This window comes from Sylvia atricapilla, chromosome 2 (assembly GCF_009819655.1).
Source record: "Sylvia atricapilla isolate bSylAtr1 chromosome 2, bSylAtr1.pri, whole genome shotgun sequence".
Taxonomy (NCBI): domain Eukaryota; kingdom Metazoa; phylum Chordata; class Aves; order Passeriformes; family Sylviidae; genus Sylvia; species Sylvia atricapilla.
Genome location: NC_089141.1, coordinates 104,568,405 through 104,592,472, shown reverse-complemented (window position 1 = coordinate 104,592,472; position 24,068 = coordinate 104,568,405). Strand labels below are relative to the sequence as shown.

The 24,068-nt window shown below is 40.8% G+C and overlaps 1 protein-coding gene across 4 annotated transcripts in view; it reads right to left on the bottom strand.

The window, feature by feature from the left end:
- The window catches only part of GK (glycerol kinase), a 35,122-nt gene extending 29,186 nt beyond the window's left edge, over window positions 1-5,936 (bottom strand). For 2 of the 4 annotated variants that reach the window (XM_066314007.1, XM_066314010.1), the window contains exon 1: window positions 5,783-5,936. In XM_066314007.1, the coding sequence (XP_066170104.1) occupies window positions 5,783-5,848 (66 nt within the window). In that variant the 5' untranslated portion in view covers window positions 5,849-5,936. The remainder of the gene's footprint in view (window positions 1-5,782) is intronic. The other 2 variants (XM_066314009.1, XM_066314008.1) reach the window with 1 other exon arrangement.
- Window positions 5,937-24,068: the final 18,132 nt, after the last annotated feature.

Sequence of the window (24,068 nt, the reverse complement as noted above, 5' to 3'; positions counted from 1 at the left end):
AGGCTGTTTTATATGCATGCAGTAAGATTTCTTCACTTGAAATTGTCTTTCTGCCCAAAGTATATTCGCATTTATTATGTTTTTAGAATAAAGACAGAAAGATAGAAGGCTTTTTATTTAACCTGTATGTATAGATCTGACATACTAACAATGTAAAATATCATGTTGTAATCATTCACAACTACTCATTCAGTATTTCTTTAAACAGAAGGTAATGCAAAGGATTCCTACAGGTAGCAAGAAATACAGATTCAATTAGACAGTGTTATCAAGTGAATGTGGACTGTGTGACTTGCAGACACAGCAATCAACTGTGACAGGAATACATTTTCAATGGAAGCAATAACACTGCAAATGCACAGATTTTTTCATATCTATAGAGAAGAACTAGGTAAACACACTTTGCTAATCCACCACAAACAAACCTGCAAGCTTCTGCCATTCTCAACAAAAGCAGCAGACACTCCCTGCTATTCAGAGCAAGGGAGTAAAAAGTTTCACTGGGAGCAGTCCCTGTTTGAGGCCAGGTTGGATGGGGCCCTGGGTGCCCTGCTCCAGTGGAAGCTGTCCCTGCCCATGGTGGGGGTGGAAACAGGTAACCCTTATGGTCTCTCCTGACCCAAATCATTCTATGACTTCTACACTGATAAACAGAATTCTGATATGTGGAAAGGTGAATGAGTCACTAAATTTAAACCTACAAAAATGATAAAAAATTTAGGGAATAAATAGATCAAATGGGACCTCAAAGCCTTCCTTTCCCACTCCCTCCAAAAAGCCACTACTGTTGTAAAAAAAAAAATCCCATACACAGTCCCTGTTTGACAGTGGAGAGATAGAAAAATAAGTGCCAGAAAGTACGCATAATTCAGATAAGGTCAATACATCCCTGTTGAAACAGGCTTGAAGTGCATTTCTGTAATTTGTTGGGACTAAAGGCTTTCAATCCTTTCATATTTATTAAGAACTGATTCCAGTTTATGCTACTGATATAAACTGTATCCTCCCCACTTGTGAGTGGGGGAGGGAAAGCCAAAGTCAGCTTTGCCCTAATTTTATCAGCAGTAATAATGAAGAATTGTCTAGGCTATTTGGACTTGTACAGCTGTGTTGAACAGAGATGAAAGTAAAAGCCACCAGATATGTACCGACTTCTCTAGTGAGAGATTAAAGAAAAGGAATAAATAACATCCTCCCTTTACTCCCAACAGAGGAGTAGAGCTTGAGCCTTGAGTCTCAGGACTGCAGAGAAGAAAGGCCTACATAGGTATCTCCTCTATGTGAACAAGCAGAGAGGCACAGGGGCTGATCACTTAATTCAAGCTTTTTATAGGGTCTTTAATATAATGCATCACATCAAGGGATGCAGTTACGAATTATTACATATTATTGTGTATTATATTCATGTTTTATTATCTTAGTGGAAAAAATTCCTATCAATCAGTTGCAACAATTTTCAAGGAATGAACAGAAATAGGAGGCCCATGGTAGTGACGCAAGAAGCCGCACAGCTGAAAAAATGATTTCAGAAGTAACTTTTCATATCTCTCAAGCTTTTCAATGTAACTGCCTGCAGAAAAGCTACTTCTGTTATTCTATGCTGTGTCTTCATGAGTTTCTGTCAAGCTGGAGCAGCCATGGTTTTGCAGGCAAACAAACTCAGAGCTGGAGTTCTGAAACTGCATTGAAATCAACCCAGCTGGGGCAAGGATAAGAGACAAACAGTAATTCTCTCTCCAGTATTTAACTAGGAGTAGCACAGCCAGAATCTATGAATAAATACAGTTTAACAAGTCTCCTAGAAATGACCTCTCTTGGAAGGCTCATGATGAACAGATCTCCTTCACCATCAAGGAGGTGCTTACAATTATGGGATTTAAAAGTAAAACTACATTGTATTTTAAGTTGTAAGAGCTAGGGGAAAAAACTGTATTTACAGCATTTTTAACCCTTTTTGCTAGTTGTACAATCAAGTTTTTCTCTTTCCCAAAAGGTCATGATACTTCAGTAGAGGGGTAAAATGGATTCTCCTCTGAAGAGAAAGCTCAATGGGTATGAATGTCTTCCTTACCTAAAATCAGTTTTTATTTATTGAAAAAGAATGCTTGCAGAGTGATTTAGCATTATTTGATTGTTTCTTCTGGGGATGAAGTAAAGGAAAAGAGAAATATTTCACAGAGGTGGAAAAAATGTTCTGTGGTTAACTGACAAACTTAGAACTTAAAGTATTGTGTAGGCACTTCACTGCGTCTTTCAATTCTTGCTCTTCCTGGATAAAATGACAGAAACACTATCCAGCAAATATCTTTCAAGAGATCAAACAATGGTTGAGCTGGCTATTAGCTCCTGATCCTAAGACTTTTCACAAAAGAAGTTATAGTGTACTTTTATGATTCTTGAATAATAGGAAATAGAACAGGAGAGATGAAAATATTCAGTGAAACATCTTGGCCAGAATTCAGTCATCTGGGTACACTTATTTAGTCTATCCAATTTATGTTCCTGATTGATATTTTAAAGAAAATTAGCCTTAAAGTATTGTCTTAAACAATTGCCTTGTACTCGAAGCACTGTGCTCTCCCTGGTAACTCTGAATCTGTTACCCAGCTTCAACCCAACTTAACAGAAAAGTTACAGTCTCAAAAATAATTACAGCTTATTTTGCAAAAGTAGTTAATAAAGGTAAATATCCAAAACAGGGTTTGTGGAGGATAAAACTACAGCATAAAATGGTGTGTGTGCTGTGTGAGAGACAAAGGTAAATAAGGAGCGACAGTAACAGAAATTCACCTGAGTTCTGGCGCCTCTATAGCCCCTGTGCTCATACAGCCTCCTCATTCACACAAGCAGGAGAAACACAACTTGTGTCTGTGCACAGGATAATTTACTCTGAATCTCAGGAGGTCACCTAGCCTGACTTGCTGCTCAGGTAAGCCTAAATTTAAAACCAGGCTGTTCAGGGCCTTTTTCAGTCAGGCACTGAGTACCTGCAAAGATGGAAATTCCACACACCTTCTCCAGCCGCTGACCTGGAGCCCCCATAGTGAAACATTGTTTCTTTACATCTACTGGATATTTCACTTGCTCCAGCTTGTATTCACTGCCCACTGTCTTCCTGTGCACATGTGAGAAAAGGCTGGTTCTGTGTCCTCCACAAACTGTGGTTAGATAGCTGAGGACACCCCTTAGCCTCTCTTGTGAAGAAATAACCCCTAACCTCCCACACCCTCCTTCCACAGCCTTGCGCTGCAGCACAGGGATTCCTTTGGCTGGATAAAATCCAGCTCTTCCTCTGTGGTGTCCAACACCAGACACAGTGTTCCAGATGCTGCCTCCTAAGTGCTACACAGATGGCAACAATTACTTTCTGAACTTTTCTTAATGTGCAGCACCACAAGGATGTACTGCTCACATATATCCAACTTCATGTCCAGCAGGAGTATCTTTCTTCACTAAGCAGCTTCTTAGCATTCTGTCTCAAGTGCTAAAACTTTAAGTTTATGAATATTCTGGCAGGCTCCTTCTCTGACTGGAATTTCAGCCAACTGGTCACTCCCATCTGAGAGAACATTCCGACCATGCCCACGGATATTGATGAAAATATTATGGGGTATCAGCCCCTGCTACTGACTGCAATGGACACCACTGGTAAATCTGCCACCTGTAATTGTGACTTTACACTGAAATGCTGACACTATTCTTTGGCCCAATTGGACCTGACAGTTTCTCACTCAGAAGAACTTTCTAACCTAAGTCAAAATCATAGGTCTTCCACTTAAAAAATTAGGTAACAGTTGCTCTGAACTACTGAATACACAAGTACAAAATAATTAGCAAGTTGATTTTGACTTGTAACTTGGTGAAGACAAAAACTGTTGGAAACACTATGTTTAAAAATAAAATGTAGAGAGATCAGTGAGAAATGTAACCAAAACAACCAAAAGGAAAAGAACAACAGAGCCAAGGAAATACTTTGGGCACAGACAACAATATATTACATTCTGGCTTAAAATATTTCAAGGCAAAATCTCTCTTCCAACTGCAGCAATCACCTCCCAGCACAGAAGTCTCCAGATACATGTGTTATTATCTGAATGACTGAGGTGAGTTGTAGCAGATCTCTGAACATTTTACCCTCTTCTTTCCCTCTCCCTTGTGTTCTGATTTAGTTTAGTGATCATGTATCTTGTTTGCTCAAGTCCATGTGTAACTTTATTATCATAATGACATGACCACACTGCCAAGTTTAAGATAATGCTGTATGTTGACATTAATTGAGAGACAATGAGATGGATACGAGAAGAATTTAAAAGTGACAGACACAATACACTTCTTGCAAAAATTAGGAAGCATCTGAATCCTCTTGTAGACAGGCAAAATCTCCCCAATTGCATAACAGCCACTGATGAACGTGTGTAGTGTAAGAAATTCCTCCTAAGAGGAACTTGTGAAAATACTTGTAAAAAGAGCTTAAGTTTTACTGCTACTAGTGTTATCCTTTTAGGATAGGAAAAAAGTTAACTCGGCATATACCTAAAAGCAAACAGAATTCATCTTAAAGCATTACAGGGACCTTCTTCAAGTTTGTTCCCAAAAAGGACTCCTGACTGGCATCCAAGACAGCCCCCGGTGTCATTTGTCAGTCTGGAGTTTCTCTCCACCCCCAGAGCTGTGTTTTCTCATTTGACAATCGCATGAAGGTCGTGATATTGAGTAATAATGGTAACAGAGGTCAAGAAGATATTCTAGTCTCCTGCTTCATGAAGGAACATTTCAGATGGGGGAAGCATTAAAAAAAACCCCAAAAGAACCCAGCAAGGGCAAACCAAAACATTCATCTTCCCAATTCATACTTCGCACATTTGACGACATTTTATATCTAGTAATTATCTCTATTCCACTTCCACAGAGGAAATTGTCATAGGGCTTTAATTAAGTCAAACTACCACGACTTAACTGACTAGGGGACAGTACATTTGTAGCGATTTGCAAGCCAGAAGTATCTATAGTAGGTTTCATACATGACAACATTAGTTACAGTCTATTGCATAATACAGAAATAACTAGATCCTTCAACTAAAGGGTCAGATATATCATTAATATATCAATTCCCCTCTCCTTAAACTTATCTTCCTCTAGTGTTTAAACAAATCAGTGTTTAACGAGGCGTGCAGGTTCAGCCACTTCAATACCTATAGCGCACAAGGTGCACTGACATTAGGGCTGGAAGTGCAGCAGTCACTCAGCAGGCCCCGGGCAGGTTTTAGCGGGGAACACAGCGGAACCATCGAACTGTTTGAGCACCAGCTAATCACAGTCACTGAACTCGCAAGGATCTACTTCCCAGCGCATGAGGACCTAGTCCATTTGATTCCATTCGGGGCGAGATACCTGACAGACTGAAAACCTGACAGATTGCAAAGGCAGCCTGCTCGGAGCAGCGGGATCCCGCAGCCCCCGGAGCAGCAGCAGGAGCCGCCGGTCTCGGGCTCGGCCCGGGTCCGCTCCCGGCGGGACGGGCGCTGCTCCCCGGCAACGCGCCGGAGGGACAGCGGCGGACCCGGCACCCCGGGCCGACAGCGCCGCTTCTCCGGGAGACAGGAGGCTGCGGCCGGGACAGCTCCCCCGGCCCTGCCGGCCCGTTCCCCTGCCCTTCCCCAAGGGCACGGCAGAGGCCCCCGCCGGCACGGAGGGGAGTAAAGGCGCGGAAGCCGCGGCTCCCCTCAGGCCGCGGGGGCGCCGCCTGCCCCCGGTGCCGCCCCGATCGCCGCGCCGTGCTCACCAGGAAGCGGGTGGAGCTGGTGCCCTGGTCGATGGCTCCCACCAGCGGCCCCAGCGACTCGGCCATGGGGCCCCTCAGCGCCCGCTCCGCTCCCGTAACGGCCGCGCCGGCGCCGCGCGGGCAGCTCGCGGCCGGCGGCGCGTGGCTGCCGGGGTGAAGCCGGCGGGGGGGGCGGGGCGGGGGGCGCTGCCTCGCGCATTGTCAGCCCGCAGCCAATCGGCGCCCGGGGCGCGGCGGGGGCGGAGCGGAGGGGGCGGGGCCCGGCTCGCGGGAAGGGCGCGCGAGGGGTGTGTCACGTGACGCGCGGCGCGCCCCCCTCCCTCGCCCCGCCCCAGCGCCCGTGAGGCGGCGGCGCGCGGGCGGCGGGGGCGCGCGCGGGGCTCCCGAGGGCAGCCCGGGTCGGTCCCGGGGGAGCGGCGGGATCAGGCCCCGGGAACCCTGCTCGGGTCACTTGTGCCTCGAGGCGGCGTTCCAGCGAGGGAAAGGTGTCTCGCTCGGTATCGGGGAGAGCGGAAAGAAACGCCACTCTCTCTGAGGCGGAGTATCCGCTGGAAATCTTCCGTTCACGGCGAATTCTGCCGGGAAACTAGGCAAGGCTGAGTGATCATGGATCACCAATATATGTTATACGTGTTTATGATACATCCTCAGAGCGGCTTCTTTTATCTTTTAAAGCTTTACCCAGTATTCATCGGCTTAAAAAAAAAAAAAAGGAATCTCAGTCTTCCTTCCTTACTGCATGTTGGTAACTTGTGGTTCAGGAAAAACCGCTGGTGTTGTAAGAGCTGGATGGAATTGCAAAAGCCAACAATGCTGACTGAAGGGCCTGAAAAGATACCAGTGACACACGGTGCCAGTAAACCGGCTCCTACAGACACCATTAACAAGATTTGCCTTCGCCATTACTCCACGTTACTGGTAGTTGTCCAGACTTGGGGTATTTTACTGCAACTGCTCTGCGATAAGCAAAAACTAATTGCTGCCACTTAGGAATGTTTTGTGGGATACCTTACCCAGCTCTTTCAGTTTCTTGTTTCTTAGTGCTTCGGCTGGCATCGAGGAGCCTCGGATGGGGCGTGAACAGCACTTAGTGCTCATGTGTAATAGCAGGGGATTTCATTGCAGCCCTTAGCTACAACATCTGAAATGAGACAAATACAGTCTTGTGGTAAGATCCACATCCACATTTTCAAGTCTGACAGTAAAGTAGCACTTGGACCACTTGCCAGATATTCTCAAATCTTATCTGTTATTTTCAAATCTTATTGCCAAGACTGTTTTTTTTTTTTTTTGATTTTTTTAAATTTTTTTTTTAACCTAGCTCTAGTTTAGAGATCATCTTGCTCAAGAACATGCTTCAACGCTTAGAGAGGGATCCAGTAAGAGTTTGTACTAAAAGGTCATAATGATCCCTTCTGGCTTTGCCAGAGATCCCCTCTACTTCCCATGTTTGTCACAGGGAGCTTCTACTCTAAAGCTACGGCCAAGAACTCCAGTTCATTAGGAATACTTATGCAAGGCTACAACATCTCCATGTAGATTAGGAATTCAAGGAATTAATCCCATGGGATTTGACTTAAATCTGAATTGATTAGTATAATTCCTAGGAAAAGTGTGGGATTTGTGTTATTTCTTTTGTTTCTTTTAAAAGTTGCAGTATTGTGTTCTTAGTGTATTTCAACTCAAGATTGGAGGTGACAATTTTCAGGAAAGGTTTCTAGGTCTCTCTAGATCCAAGAAGGGAGGAAGCAATATCGTGACAGACATTTGTGTAAAACATGAAATACCACTGCACTGTTAAGGATTGAGAGTTACAGAAATTCTCTGGGAGGTGCCATTTCCTTAGGTGTTCTTTAGCAATGCTGTGAATGTTTATAGACCAGGAACAGGAGGTGTGACAGCAATAACCTGTGATATTTCCTTAAGCCTCAACAGACATGCTAGACAGGTGGAAGGGGGAAATAATTTAGTCCAAAACTAGAAAATACTGAGTCAGGGAGAAGAGTTTATTCTTCCTAGTTTGTTCAACAGCGTGCTCTGGCTTCCTTCACATTCCTATTCACTGTTTGAATAGAACATTTTTCCCCTGTAGTATTTATTATGCAATACTATTTGCAGAGTAGGGATAGAGGGCAGTGTCCCAGGGAAGCCTGCAGGGGAAGGAAGGGTGGAGCTCTGGCCATACCTTTACAGTAAGATGTTGTGAGGCCACACTCGGCTGAGGAATTGGCTTCCTTTAAAGGAAGGAGCACGGATATCCGTGTGGACTAATTTCTTCTGCTCAAATCTCACTGAGGCAAGTCTACACAATGCAGCTGAAGTTGTTTGCTGTTCTGTTTTCCTACTGAAGGACTCGCAAAATGGAAAAAAAAAAAAAAAAAAAAAAAAAGAGAAGAAAGCTCAAGGGCTAGTTGAGACCCTTGTGTATATTATTCTTGACAGAAGGAGAGATTTTGGAATTTAGATATACTTGCTATAACAATTTCCAGCCTGGCAGAAATAATGGAGGCTCTCATTGATTTTGGAAGACTTAGTTATAAGAAACTTGAATTCAGTTCCTCAAAATGTAACATGTATAAAGTATAAAGTTGCTGATTATTTTCAACTGCCCATGCAATGCAGATTCCTGTAAATGATGTTCTTGTTCCACATGCAGCTTTTTGACCTCTTGTTCTGTAAACTGAACTCAAATTGGAGGTTTTTCCATCTTTGAATACAGCCCCACTGCTTTCTTAAAATGTCTTTTTAAGGTAGTTGACACATTGGAAGACATTCATTAAGCACACAAATATTGGCGGTTCATTTTTCAGAGCTGACATAATTTAGTTCCTAAAGAACTAGTTTCAATAGCACATAAACCCGGTTGTTTGCTTTAGGATTGGGTTTTTTTAGTTTCAGTTTGATTTTTGTCTTTAATCTCAGCAGAGTGAAGTTGGCAATTACATTCTGGTTTTCCTGGCTGATTCTTCTTTACTGACCTCAAGCTAAGGACAAAATGTGACTGTGTCAGGCTACTCCAAGCATGTGACACAGTGTGAATTAAAGAGTCGATGCCAGGGGTCCATGTCTTTCCCTTCTGCCTCTTAGTGACAGAGAGGGCTCGGCTGTCAAGTCCTGCACTTCCTCGCAGATGTCGGATCCTTGGGTTCCCCCAGGAGGGACAGTAGGCACATATTTGGAGCTCGGCTGGAACAGGTGTATTTTTAAAGTGTCCAGGGCACCAGGGTAACGAGTCACGCTGCCACATGCACCCTTTTGCCTACTGGGAAGATGAGTGGTATGTGTGAGGGTGCCTGTGCCTGCCCGAGTGGATAAACTCGGCTGCTCTGGCGCAGGGAGCCGGCACAAACAGGTCGTGACCTTGGCTGCCCTCACGTTTCTGTAGCTCATCCCGTGTGCAGGGAACCTTTCCATAGCTCCCGAGGAGGGCAGGGCCATTGCTATGACCCATAACATGTTCTGTCTTCTGCTTTTGTTTTGGCACATGCACAGCTCTGTCACCATTTGGCAAGAACTGTTTTATAGTGAAGCATGACTGCAGTGAGGCAATGAATGTTTCGCAGGATGTTTTACTTCTGACCTGGTATTAGACAATAGTTTTCCCTGAATGACATTTTATATTTAGAATCACTCTCACAGTGTTCAAACCCTGAGTAATCATTGTTGCAGTTGCTGTCTTTCTGGTGAGCAATAAAATACACCAATAATAAAAATGAATTCACATTTTGAAGACAGCTAATACTAAGTCCTTCAAAAAGCAGTTATTAAGCCAGTAAGTCTTTACAAGGGTCGTAGAATCACACAATGGCTTAGGTTGGAAGGGATATCAAAGTACATCTAGTGGTAATTCCCCTGCCAATGACCAGGGACACCTTTCACTAGATCAGGTTGCTCCAAGCCCTATTATTCAAATTTAAATGTGGAAAAAAAAAAAAAAAAAAAAACCCACAAGAATTTTGTATATATAAAAGTAAATGTTCATGGGGATTAAAATGAATAATTCAGAGAATATAAAAATTAATTAGTGGTATAGTAGCTGCTCCATGCTTCAAAATCCTGAACTGCAATGCTTGGTCTTCTAGCTTGCATAAAAATTTATGGCAACTTACTGCACAATTTACTCCTGAAATTACACACTGCATTGAAGGGACACATTAAATATGAGTTAGCTTTCCACTGTTTTCATAAAAATGGTCTTTTTCTTTTTTTTTTCATTTTCTTTTTTTTTTTTTAATAAAATGAGCTAATCTAATTAGTGCTCCATAAGATGATGATAGGGCCAATTCTCATAGGCTCATTCTGTACTTTACTTTAGCATTGAGTTAGCAGAGGCAAGGCAACTGCAGGTCATAAGGAACATCTTTTCACTTCTTTTTTTTTGACCATTTTTTCCCCGTCTTTGCTCTCAGAACCAGTCTTAAAGGTACGGAACTCAATATACAGCACAAACAGAACAGGTGATTGGGAATACAAGCATTATAGAGTCATCCTAGGACAACTGCATAGTGAATATTTCCAAAAATAGGGTTATGTGAAATTTCTGCATATGGTAGGTTTAGAAAAAGGGCAAATTTCTCTGAATACTAATATTTGATAGTTTTGCCTCTCCACATCCTAGTTGGAGGTCGAAAATTTAGTGATGTACACTCTAGGCTCTGGTTTTCATATGTGGTAAAGATACTAAAACCAAGAAGCAGCAATAGAACTACACTAAGACCTGAGACCATGGCTACAATGGTTTTAAATTCTGTTAATCCTGCACAAACCTAGGCTCTTATATCATGCAGAAGAACTAAAGTGAAGGAAGAGAATATAAAGTTTCAGGTGGGAGGTGCCATATGTCTATAGGGAGTACAGAAGGATAGTTTTTATTAAAGCATACTGTCAAATATATGTTCTATTAAGGAAAATACATACTTAGTAAAGAAAATATATCCCATCTTTTTGCTTTTCTGCTTCAGTTTGGTGATGGCATGCTGAATTACTGTGCAACACCATCAGATAGGAACTGAGAATCCAGTACTGATTATTATAAAGCCATCTAGTAATTTACTCTGGGTAATTAGATGCCCTCAGGATCTGTACGTTTGTCTAAGGGTTTTTATGTATTATCTCTGTGAAATCTCTTGTGAAAATGTAATGCCTATGGCTTTTGGGGTTTTTTTACAGATACAGAGGTGGGCCTAGAGCAGCTAAATTGCAGGCCAATGGTCATGTAGCAAGTGCTTAACAGAGCAAAGCTAAAGCACAGCTTTCTCTGAGGTCCAAAGGCATTGCTTTCCTTGGCCACTGCTTTTCTCAGGAATCAGTAACTACATTCCTGTTGCCCTCAGAGAGGATAGGACTGAATAAACTGGTAATAACTGGCAGAGGCAGGATTCCACAGGGTAAGTAGATCTAGCCTCGCATGGATTCTAAAGGATGGTGTTTTTACCACTACCATCCTGATCCTGGCCATGCAGTTTCTGTTTGTTGTGCAAGGGATCTGGTTTTTATTGGATCCTTACTTGAGTCCCCTGAGCTCATTTATATGGCAGAAAACATACCCAGACAAAATAAAAGCGGTTTGTTTTCTGCCAAGAAGCTGAATTGACTCACTTGCTGTAATGAGTGCCAGAGCTGGTGGAAAAGCAGAGCTTACCACAGCAAAGAGCATGGGAAAGGTTAAGAATTAAGTAGGAGATGATGTGGAAGAGACTGGGACAGCATGAAATATTCAGCAGCTGCAACCTCTTAGATTGCAGACAGACCTTCAGCTGCTGACAGACCTTCAGCCTCCATATCATCAAATCAAATGTTAGCCATCTATTAGGAAATTCTGGAGATGTTAATGGCTGCATTATTATCATGAGGACTAGACTGTACTGTCTGCTTTTGAGAACCACTTTAATACACTGATGTTTCCAATTTTACATCACAAAACAAGTGTATCTCTCATAAAACTGACGGAAGAGCTCAGCTACACTGAAGTCTTCTGCAGATTCTTTATACTCTGGTTATACCAGAAGGCAAAATGGTGTTCCTTACCTGCAGGTGGAGTTCTGGAGGGCTCACAGATAGTGTACAGACAGCTGCTGAGAGAGATGTGTTTGCTTGGCCCTAGGAAGAGAAAACCTTGGGATATCTCACTGCTTCATATAGCTTTGCCTGGTGGGAGAGTATAGAGGAGATAGATCTCTTGGAATATCAGTGAGCATCTTTTTGTGTGTAAATCACTCACTTTTTGTATGCTTTTATTATTAATGCTATTTTACTGTTCACTTTCTTATCTCATTGCTGTTTCCAACTTGTAATCTCTGCCTTTTGTCTCTCTTACTGGAGTAGAGGAGGGGAGTGTTTTATGCTTTTCTTTACAGTGGGAATACTAAATTGGGGAATAGTACTCCTAACCCATGATGTCTCTCACCAGGGACACTGAAATGAACACCAGTTTTGACTAGCTTCATAAAAGATGCCTTGCTGTGTTTGTATTGAGAACTGAATTTGGTTCGAAATTAATCTGGCAAATATTGCATATGTTTCTTTCTGTGGTTGCCAAAGCAGAACCTCAAAGCTGTGCTCATGGAGAAAGAAAGTAACAACTCTGCTCCAGAAAAATGAAACTCTCAGATGTAATCCACTGAAATAAACTCCCAGCAAAACACAGAGAGGAAGATAATTAAGCTATCAATGAAGCTGCCCAAGAGAAAAATGCTCTTCAGTAGTGGAGGATAACTGAGTTTGTGAGGTAAGCTCAAAAATGTCCTGAGGAAAGTATGAGAACGCCATGACATATCTAGGAGATATCATTAGGGGAAAAAGCTCAGTCACCCAAAGAGAAAGTGGATATATGGACTGATCTTCAAAGACTGAATTTGACATTTTGATGATTTATTGTTTGCTTTCTGAGCATCTGCCAAGACCATGTATTTTAAGCAATACTTAGGAAGGCTGATCTAAAGAATGCACTTTCCTGCTGCACTTTGTGGAGGAGCATGACACACAAAGACACTTGTCTGAAACAGTGACCAGTTCAGCTCCTCCCGCTCCAGTCCTGGAAAGTGAGGATGAAAGTGAGGCCATACTGTCCTGATCCAGCACAGACACCAGGCCTTTGTCAATCCTGGAAGCCCAGGGTAATGCTGGGGTTAACACCTGCCTCTGTCAGACCCAGCTGGTTTACAGCCAAACCTGCTGGGCAGGATGCAGGATCAGAGGTGAAGATAAAAGGTGTGTTTCCCTGGGATGACAGTTAGGTAACACTTAGGTGGGAGCACTGCAGGCAAGCTGAGTGGTCAGGTTTGCATTCTGGATTCTAAAGCACAGACACTTGTGCAGCAGGAGGTATTTGTTACAGGCTTATATTTGCATCTTGAAGATGGCTCCACCTCTGCTGTCACTTACGTCTATGTCAATTGGTTATTGTGGAGTTCCATACATGGTCAAATTATGTTGAATTTATACACTGTCTGAGTGGTTTCCCAACAGCAGGTTCCTGTTTTTCTTTCATATACCTCAAAACATAGTTTTCTTCTCGGGTTTCCTGAAGTGAGTTCCTGATAACTGCAGCACACTGTAGTCATGTTACCCCTCATACTCCAGGGCCTTTGACATTCCAATCTACCTATGAGTGGTTCATTAACAGAATGGATGCCAATCTTCATACTGCAGCTCCTTGTCATCAACTGCTAATTGAATAATGCTCTTGGTTCATTATCAGAAGAGCTTACTCACAACATTTGGTTCTTTCCAGGTTACAGTGTTCTTCTGCAGGAACAGAAGTTCTTTGGGGGCAGAGTTAGGGCTGGGGTGGAAACTGTTCCAGCTGCCTTATTTCTGAGTCATCCCTATGAGTACATTAACTTCTAGAAGCTGCATTGATTCTTCTGTGTAGTTTAATAACATTCTAATGACTATAAAAGAATGATTTGTCTATATATACTCCTTATTAGGACAAAATAGTGGCATAGATAAAATCGTAACACATTCAGGTGATGAACACCAGTGTAGCACTGATAAAATTCATCTATTTATAGCAGAAGCAGAAAAATTACCTTTCTAACGATACAAGTTTCCTTTTATTTTGAGATAAATTTATACCTGGCTGTTCATTCTGTATGAAATTATATTTTTGGTATAATAATACAAAGGAATTAAATTACTAACTTTAGCCTCTTTTATATATTTGTTTATACAGGGAGTCAGCCTGAGGCAACACACTGCTCAATGTTTCGTATGCTGTGTAGTTTATTTTTTCTGTTCTATGGAGAAATAATTATCTAGCTAATGAGCAAGATGCTGCACAGTGAGTGCACCACAGCTAAATGCTTCACAAATACTTTAGGAAAATTCTTGCTCCCCCTGCAGTCAAAGGAAGCTTTTGCAGTGAATTTAAGAAGGCAAGGAGGTGTGCCTGTCTCCCGTGGATGCCCTAAAAGGGGCTTGATGTGTGTGTTTGCTTTGCTTTGTCACTGCTTACTTAAGAAAGAAACAAGATTAAAATTTTAACACGAAAATTAGTTTCTTTCTCTTATCTTTGCTTACTGTTTTGTTTGCTGTACTTTTGTAAACAACATGAAAACAGTGAGTGAACAGAGAAGACCTACATCCATGGTGTATTTTGTACAGACTTCTCAGATGGTGGAGCATGTGAGTCTGCTAAAACAAAAGAGAACTGAGGGTGTTAGAAATCTCGGGGGCATATGGAACATAGAGAAACACAGTTCTATTAATTCACAATATATGCATGATGTGAACTTTGAAAAGAAATGGTATACATACTAAATAATTATAATTAGTACACATAGGTATAATACATATGATCGCGCAAAAGTCTTCTTATATACATATATGTAATAAAAACAGAGATAAATTTTTGTATAATATAATAATTCTACATATTACATTAAAATAACATCACGATATACATCAAATAGCATAGAGTAGTAGGTGGCTTTCTAATAGTTTTTGCCATTATTTTAATAAAATAATCTGGGTTGGGAGGGAACTTAGAAAGTCTCCCCATCACCCTCTCCTAAAGTTGAAAACACCATTTGTTTTTTGCCTAGATATTCAGTTATGCTGCGCTTTAATTTATCAGAGGCCACAAAATCCAAATAAAAGTATTTTTTCCATATATTCTCCAAAAAGACTGATTTGTATGTTCTTTTTGCCTCTTCTTCTTTAAAATTTTGTAATTATTAGAAACCTGATATAAAACACGGATCTTTTCTGTGACTGAAATGCTGTTTTCCTTGTACACAGTAGCAGAAGGTTTAACCTTTTTGTAATTTTGACAGCTGAGACAGTGTATGTAAAACAAGTGGTCCCAGCTAACAAAGGACATTTCTCCTGGGAGCTTTGTGGGCAGGAGAGGGAGGATTTAAGAACAGTACACTACCTTTTGGCTATGCAAAAAGCCCTCACCAAGTAGAGTTCAAACAATTAGCCTCCCAAGGAAATCTGAGGTGATCACTCACTGAGGAAGAGGCTACTGGAAGAAAGGTGAGAGGATACTTTCCTTGAATGTGGTGTGGCCTTCTACATGTAGAGCAGCAGGTGAGTGAATGCTGTATTTATTCCACAGTTGCTTTGCCCCTCATTTGTTGGTTCAAGTTCCCAGGCTGTCTTGATTATAGGGAATTTCCCCAGGAAAGTTCATTCTGCACCTGTAGCCCTGGTTCCATGCCTGAGGTGTTTTGGTTGTCTGAAATTCTTTTCCCAGGGAATTTTCGGTAAACAGGAGAAATGTTTTTGTGACTGTAACTTTGTTATTCATTCCTTTTCCTAGGAGGGACTTCTTGATATCCCTATGGTCTGACCAGTGTAATTGAAGAGGTTTGCCTTTGTTTCACCAATCAAGTTGGTCTGTGTGAAATAGTATATAAGGGAGACACATCTCAAAAATCAAGGAGTCATTTTCAGCCTTCTGAATCTTGGAGTCTGTGTCGTTGTGGTGTTAAACAGTGTCATGCTCTTTCACGAGCAATGCTCAGTTCATTTACCTCAGAAGGCAAAGAATGAGGAACTGGGCTGTGTTCTGCAACAGAAGCAGTTCAAAGATGGAGTGTCCATTTCTTAGCAAATCTTATGAATTAAGACTTATAAATTCAAATCTTAAGAGGCTCAAATGTTCCTTCTCACCTTTGTGCCTTTAAACATGCACAATATCAGCTGGAGCAGGTCAGTCCAATAATATTCTGTGTTTGTGGGCCTGAGGGATGGAGAATTAGGAAAAAAGAAATAATGAAAAAGAATGATTCTTTCCAGGCTTCAGGTAAAACAAGTTCTCAATTCTCAAGTGGTTTCTTAAGAATCCATTTTTTAGAGGACAGGATAAAGCTCCTTCCCTCCTGCTCTACAAAGATACCCACTGTTCCTCATGTCAGTTTGATGTTTATTGCATTAAGAGACATTCCACTGTGTAAGAGGTATGTCCTAATCATAAGTAATTAAATTTAACCTTAAAACAGCAAAAGGGGTAACTTTGCTTCTCCTCCTCTCCCCTGCCCTCCGTAGCTGCTAGGGCTGTGAGTCAAGGTACTGGTAGTTTGTCCTTTTCCCTGGGCTGCTCTAAGAACCTGCAGAGTTAATGGGAAATGCCCATCCTTTACTGTGCAGAGCTGGTCAGACCTGCTCAGTTCATCCCAGAGGTCACATTGCTTGGCAGCAAAAGCAAACAACAGAATGGCTAAAATTGTCTCCTCTCTGTCCTCTCCTTAGCCACAACTGAAAGGCAGCAAGGCAGTGACCAAACAGCCTCTGCTCTTAAGGAAAGATTTTGCTTTACACTGAAGGTGCAGCTGAGTCTGCAGACAAGCTGTGGGATGTAACTGGGGAGATGTGGAGATATGGTCTCCACAGTCCAATGTTCTCTCTAGAATGACTTAAGTGATTCAAACACTTCAGCAAAATAAAAGCCCAACCCTTCAGGGTTATCATCAGAGACCAGGAGCATTGACCTTAGCAGTTGTACTTTAGAGTTCCTCAGGGCTACCAGAGAACATTGTCAATAATATGCCCACTTTTCCCTGCAGTCTGTGGGTGCTCAACAACCTGCTTTGACAGCAGGCAGCCTTAATCCTGAGTTTTGCCAAGGTATAATAATATGGGGTTCAAAGTACTGTTCTAGTGAAGGGCTAGATACAAATTTCCGTGGAAGTTGATTGCATCGTGTATCACACATGGGTGAGTCAAGGATATTGTGAAATATTTCCATTTACTGGTAATAGTAAATCCATAGCAAAATGTGAATTATACTTGGTAAGTGCTCCTTATCATGATATCTGGTATGTATAATTATTTTATAGATCTTTATTATTTTATTTTGCCTTGTCTGACTTAGTACGAATAGCTCTTGAGTTTGATGATGATACAGATATCTGAGAGGTCACTATAATCCTTAGGTTGCAATTTCTGTGTAAATAATGATGTTTGTGTGGCTTGATGTGATGTGGGGTAAAAAAAAAAAAGGCACAAATACTAACCATCTCTAATTTCTGATGATTTATCTCATTCTTCCCTTTACCTACCAGTATCTTACCAAGTCATTAAAGATGCCAGCTATCTAACTCGAAATAAAAGATAAAAATTTTATTAAAAAAAAGGATATGACCAATTTTTCTTGACATTACAGCCTTACACTTTTTCAAACATTTCTGTAATGCCCAGAAAGATACAAACATTCCTTGATACTGACTTAGGAGTTCAGATCTATAAGTTTCCTGCCTCTTACTGATTTTCAGAAATTTCTCTGCTCTTTTGAGATTCTTGATGCCAGCATTCATACCTTTCACCGTGAAAATATTATCATTTGGCCTGTGGCCACTGTCTTTGTTGTTTTGTTTAGTGGTTACTGAAATAACTTTTTTTTTTCCCCCTTTTGTGTAATCAAATCCAAGAGATTGCCTTGTTTCCCTGAAAGTGTTATGTAAACCCATGGTTGCTATTAAGTGATTTTACCAGTTGAGATAATTAGTCATATAATATTTACAGATCTCATTTGGAAACAGAGGATTTTGGCAGCATTGCCAATATAGCCCAAATTCTCAAGTATCAAATGCTGCTTTGAGGAAAAAACCTTCCTTTACCTTTAATTTCAATTTTCCTCCTTTGTGGTTATTCTGCTACCTCTTTGTCTAGTTTTATATCCAGCTATTGTCTATTGTGTCATTGTGCTTACAGTCACACATATTTGTGTATTTCATTTTATTGTATTCACGCATCAATGCTCTTTTATGCTGCAGTAGCAACAAACATCTGCAGAGAAATATTTGTTGACTGTTCTACCAAATGCTGTATTTTCTGCCTCCTTCCTATTTAGGATGACAGACTAGCTGAGGCAGGAAGGATCACAACACCTGTGAAGATCCCCTGGTGCTAATATCTGCTCAGAGTTGAGTCTGTGAGAGCAGGTTGCTCAGGACAGTGTCGATTTGGTTTTGAGTATCTTCAAGGCTGGAGCAGAGTGGAAGGATCAGCTCTCTGAAACTGTAGACAATGCTCTACCTAATGCAGCACAAGATAATATTTGCCTTCTTTCTATGATGACACATTGCTGGCTTGTAATTTAAATTTTTAAATTTAAAATGTTCTATCATATTTCTAAATCTTTGTATTGTTTCTGTCCCAGTCTTTCTGAATACATATATACATCTTCCATATATTCCCTAAGTACCACATCAAACATACACTTCTAATTATCTCACTGAGTTGTATCTTCACATAAGTATGTTTGTTTTCTTCAGAAACCACACGGCATCCATTTTTCTGAATTTTTTTTTCCCTCTTACTTATGTAACTAAACAACCTTTTCCTACCAGTCTTCCTTGCAAAATCTCGGTTGCAGACTCCATCTGAAAAGGCTTCCCTGGTTCCCCATGCCTTATGTAATTGCTCAATTCTGTGTTTTTTCTGCCCCTTTCCAGCAACCACCTCTTTCAAAAAATTCAACTCGGTAATCCTTTGCTTTCAATTTGCTTTTCAGATAGTTTTCCATTAAAACATTCCTCCCTCTCACTTCCTTTGGCAGGTCTTATGCCGCTGGATAATACTCAGCAGCAGCAAACTGTGCTGAGCTTCATTTCTTAGCAGATGGAACCAGTGATTTGTCCACACTTGTTCCAGACCCCTACATTTTCTGCTTTTCCTGATTTTCTTTTCTCATGGCATGGTTGCCCAGGATTACCTAACTCAAAAAAACCCTGTGGGCAGTGATGACTTCTGATTTTCATGGACCAAAGTGCAGGAGGGTTTTCTATCATTATTTTGTTAAAAGGACTCAGCAGATCAATTGCTTATTCTATTGTTACTTTCAGACAAAATTTTCAAATTAATGTTCCTGACACAGAATTTAGAATAGCTGTAAAAATTGACTGCTGGAAAGATGAAAGAATAAGAAAATGAGGAATGTAGAAATCAGAGTCAAATTAGGAGCCAGTACTTGAGGAAAAATCCGCATGAAAACCCAGTTATCACAGGATGGCTCTACCTAGAAATTACAGATATGTGCCAATGCACCTAAAGAAACCAGACTGATGTAACACTTCTTGGATTTCTGCATTTTTTGTGGTATTTTGATACACTAACAAAAAACCCCACTTCTTAGCAGCCTGACTCTCTTCAATTTTGTTGAACACAGATGTGTAAAGCCCTCATCTATCGCTAAGTCCTTTTTTACAGATAAAAGCTCTTTGCCTGATCATAAATCCTGTCCACATAAATCCTGAATAGTTGTCACTGAACCAAGAAGTACATTAGCAGCTGGATGCACGATTTATTTTTAACAAAGACCCAATGCAAACATTGGAATTAGGGTATGTATTATATGACAGGATTTTGTACAGGTAGGCAGTCTTTCAGACAGTCTTTATTGTTCTTGGAAATGACATTCGAAACTTTTATAATATAATTAACCAGTTCTTCCTTAGGATTGTCCTGTTTTATCCTAGAGGGTGTGTGTAGCCACAGAGGGAATCTGGAAGAAAGCCAGAAAAAAACCTGCAAATACTGTAATGCACTTGTCCTGCAGAGATGAATAGTCTTCCTTGTCCTCAAGGTGCAGCCAGGTGAAAGAACAAGCTCCTCCTCTTATCAGCTGGGATTTGCTGAGGCTAGAGTTTATTAGATCTAGAGACCTGCTGAGAAGGGACTCATGGGCTCACCCAGAGGCAAGAAAGCAGAAAAAGAGTCTTGTGAAGAGAAAGTCAAGCTCTGTCAAGCTGCCCTCTCCCTAGGATGGTGTGGGCTGCTGGAATCTCTGCTTTAGGCACTGCATCTGCAAAAAGACTCCTTCAATAAAAGGTCAAGGCAGCAAAAATCTTTCCTTCCCAGCCTACTGGATAGCTTTATCAGTAACCCAATGGTACACGTTTCTATCTGATAGGAAGGAGGCAATTAGCTTCTACTTAATTAGGTAGCACGTGTGGGTAATCATTTCAGACTTGTGAAGCCGGGAATGAAGTGTAATATCCCTGGGGGTTTCCTATGGTAGGAAGTGATCTGACAGTCAGGAATTCAAGCCCTTTTTTATTCTGCAAGAGATGCCTTAGGTTTAGGGATTTGAGGTAGTTTTATTTGTGTGATACCTGAAATACTGATTTTCATCACTTCTATTTGCTATGCACACTCAGGTTTATGATTTTTTTACATTGCTGAACTGATTTATGTAAATTTCAAGCATTTAAAGAAGTTTTCAATGTATGAAAACCATTAAATTAATCCAAAACTGAGATAAACCACCAAACCTTCAGTGTATACTGACATATTTTGAAAATTTAAATACTTACAGAGGAATGATACATCTTGAGTAAAAGTCACCCCCCTCCACCAAAAAAAAGGTAATTGCTAAAATTCTCTAAAACCAGACTTTCACAGGAGTGATGAGGCCTACCAGAACACAAATTCTGTGAAAGGATCCGAACTAACATGTGCATTCTGGGAAGCTTAAAAAATAACTCCAGAAGACTGTCTAACAAGATCTGGAAGATGCAAACAGGAGAGTTATAGGTGCTGATAAAGCCTTTGTCTGAGCTGGGTGCTGAGCTGGGAAATAATATGGTTCATTGCTTGAGGAGTAGTTGTGGTTTGCACTCTCTCCAGTGTGTTGAGGGTCAGGCTCCTCTCTGCTGCTGGCTGAAATGCATCAGACCCTGGGGTATTTCAGTCAGCAGCACAGAGCAAGCCCTGCACAGTACCTGTGGTGTGCATCAGGATTTCCAGTAAATATATTTCTATGTATCTGCACCCTGTAGACCACATTTTATGCATGTTGTTATTTGAGGGGAGGGTGCTAATAAGTAGGTGGCATTTCCATTTAGGTATTATTGATTGTTGGTTTAAAAAATCCATTTTTAAGTTATCATGGTACTAGTTAGGAGACAAATATATATATATATATATATATATATAAGAAAATAATAAAAGAGAAGACACAGACAATGGAAAGAGGGCAGCTTGCCCAGCCTGCTGCCTTCTGATGCTTTACAGGTCACTCGTGATTCACGAGATTCACCCTCTGCAGTGCTTAAAGGCTTATGTGCCCATGTGTGGTTATGCATGGAAACCCCAGGATAGTCTCTGCCATCAGTGGGATCACTTGTACAATAATGTACTTTGTTCAGGCTGCATCAGTGCATTATTTGTGACCATTAAGAAAAAAGATACGGGTAGAACTCTTTGACAACTAAAGTTAAATAAGGGGTCACAAATGAAGAGAGATTGAGACTGAAGGGAAAGATTTCTGAACTGTGACAAGATCAGTCTCCTAGTTTGTGTAAATTAGTGAGAGAAGACAAGAACATGAACTGAAAAGACTTCACTAATTGGCTACTTGTTACTACAAAAGACTAGTGCTGGGAAACATAATGTAAATCAGCTTCAATATGCTATATCCAATACTGTTATCTCTTCCCAAAGCAAACTTTCCTTGACCTTGGAGATTTTATCAGAGGGTGCAATGTTCTTGCTTATAATTTTATCATATCAAAGGCCTTGCTTTTGTTTCCTTTATTTGCACCTAGATTGCACCTGTAGAGATCTCTGCATATAACTAAATATTTATTTGATCCACAAAGGAGAAAAGAAATTTAACACAGGTTATATTTAATGGACAAGGAGCACAAAAAGCAGTAAATGTTCCCTATTATTACCCTATTTGTACTTGAAGTACAAGTACTTCTGTAGTTAACTAAATGTTTAGTGGTTACTTATGTGATGAAACAATTGCTTAATTTTGAAGTTTCATGCTCTGGGTGCAGAACTTGATGGAAATAACTGTATGGAAGGTGCTGAGCTCCTTGAGTTCCTGGAGTTTAGGTTCTGGGCCCCAAGGACAGCCAGACTTCTCATTGCTGTGTGGGCAATCACTGGCTATGGGCAGCTGGAAACAGCAAATACAGTTTTGGTGGGCGCCAAAACTCCTTCATGTTTTCTAAATGGCAGGGCTCTCTGTGTATCCATGGTCTTTTTTTCGTCCTTGGAAATGCATGGCCAAAAGAATGATGTCACAACCACATTTTTTCCACACAACAAATAAAGGGCTGGAGTAATTAATTCAGGAGACTCCATTTGGCTTGAGCTTTCTCAAAACCAGACTTGCCTGGCACTCATTTGGAAGATGGGAATTCTGCATTTTACCTAGAAAATTCTACTGATCTATTTTTTTACTACCAGTAGTGAAGGAAGAGGAGAGATTACAGTGTATAATGGAGATTCTTCCCTGTTTAAAGACTGCTGATTTACTCAAATAATGGATTGTACTGGTGCAATTAATGCATTGAAAACTGGGTTTTCAGGTCAAAACAAGTTAAACTTTCACATATACAGGAAAGCTTGAAATAGATCTGATTTTGCTGCTGTAAGGAATATAAATCATTCATGATTATTTTTTTATGATGGAGTACTGGATAGCATGCTTATCTCCTTCCTATAAAATCTTTCCTTCCAAAGATCAAAAGGTTTAAAAATAACCCCTTTGTCCTATTGCACAAAGCACTTATAAAGTAAGAAGTAATCTTAAGGTGGTATATTTAACCTTTTAAATTTCAAAACTTGTGGTTAAAGGTATAGACATACCAAATAAGAATAGAGCTAAAATAGTTTGACAACCAGAGAGAGCCTACTGTGTACATACCTCCTTGAGTATACGTACAGGAGAATTGCTTTATTTTATGCACTTATTCCTACTATTAAATGTAACAAAAAGCCATGGAATATTGTCTTATCAAAAGATTCAAATTTGTCATTTTTAGAAGATAAACATTTCACCTGCAAATGACAAGGCAGCTGCTTTTGCACTCTCTGACCAAACAGGCCAGGCTAAGCAGAGGCCAACCAAAGCAGAGTGAGGGCAAACAACTGGCACATTTTTCTTGAAGACAAACTCTTGAACTGAAATAAGAAACTAAGCATCAGAACTACTTAGGATCAAAATTAAAGCAATTTCCTCAAGGAAATTCCTTCTGAGTAGAATAATGTGGTAGAGAAGGAAGCATGGTAATGTATTTGAATTTTTTTCTTTCTTATTTGGTGGGGGGCGGGGGGGGGAGGTGAGGGTGGATAGGGATACACAGTCTTGATGCATTGGGCTTGCTGTAGTGAATGACACTGACAAAAATAATTTGGCATGGCCTCAGACAATCTGAGCTACATTTACAGTTGAAGAGACTGACTGAAAAATCCCCTAAGGTGCTGGAGCTTTCTTCTCTCTCACATCTGTTTCACTGGGCATGGGAGGCACAGCGCATGTGGGGATCTTTGCAAAAGGGGTCAGGTGCTGCTGTGTTGTACCCAGCTCATTCAGATCTGGATCTGGCCCTCAGAGTGCTGCACTCAGAGCAGTTTATAAGCCACATGGCAAAATTCATATAGAACAGTGCTTGTTAGCTGAGGATAACTCTTCCAAGGTCAGGAATGAATGTGGGAAAGGTCACTAGAATAAGTGGGTGTCCTTAAAGTCTAGACTGTCAAGGTGTTAATGTGCAATTTCAGTGACAAGAAATTACAGTTTTGTATTTTCCTTCCATAGGGACACAAAGCTACTGTGCAGAAATGCAGAAATATGTTTGAGCTCCTCTAGAAAACTGAAAACATTCCACATGCAGTACAAAAAAAGGTCACTTATCCAAATCTAGATGCCTGAAGATAAGTCTTAAATCCATACTTAGGTAAATCTATGATAGTAGATTGATTTTAAAGTGGTTCTGGATAGCTATGCTATTCTGGTAGTAGAAGCACTTTTTCTTCTGCTGTATCTGCCCATTTGTATCTTCCTGGTTTTGCATGGATTTAGATTATTAAAAAAATATTT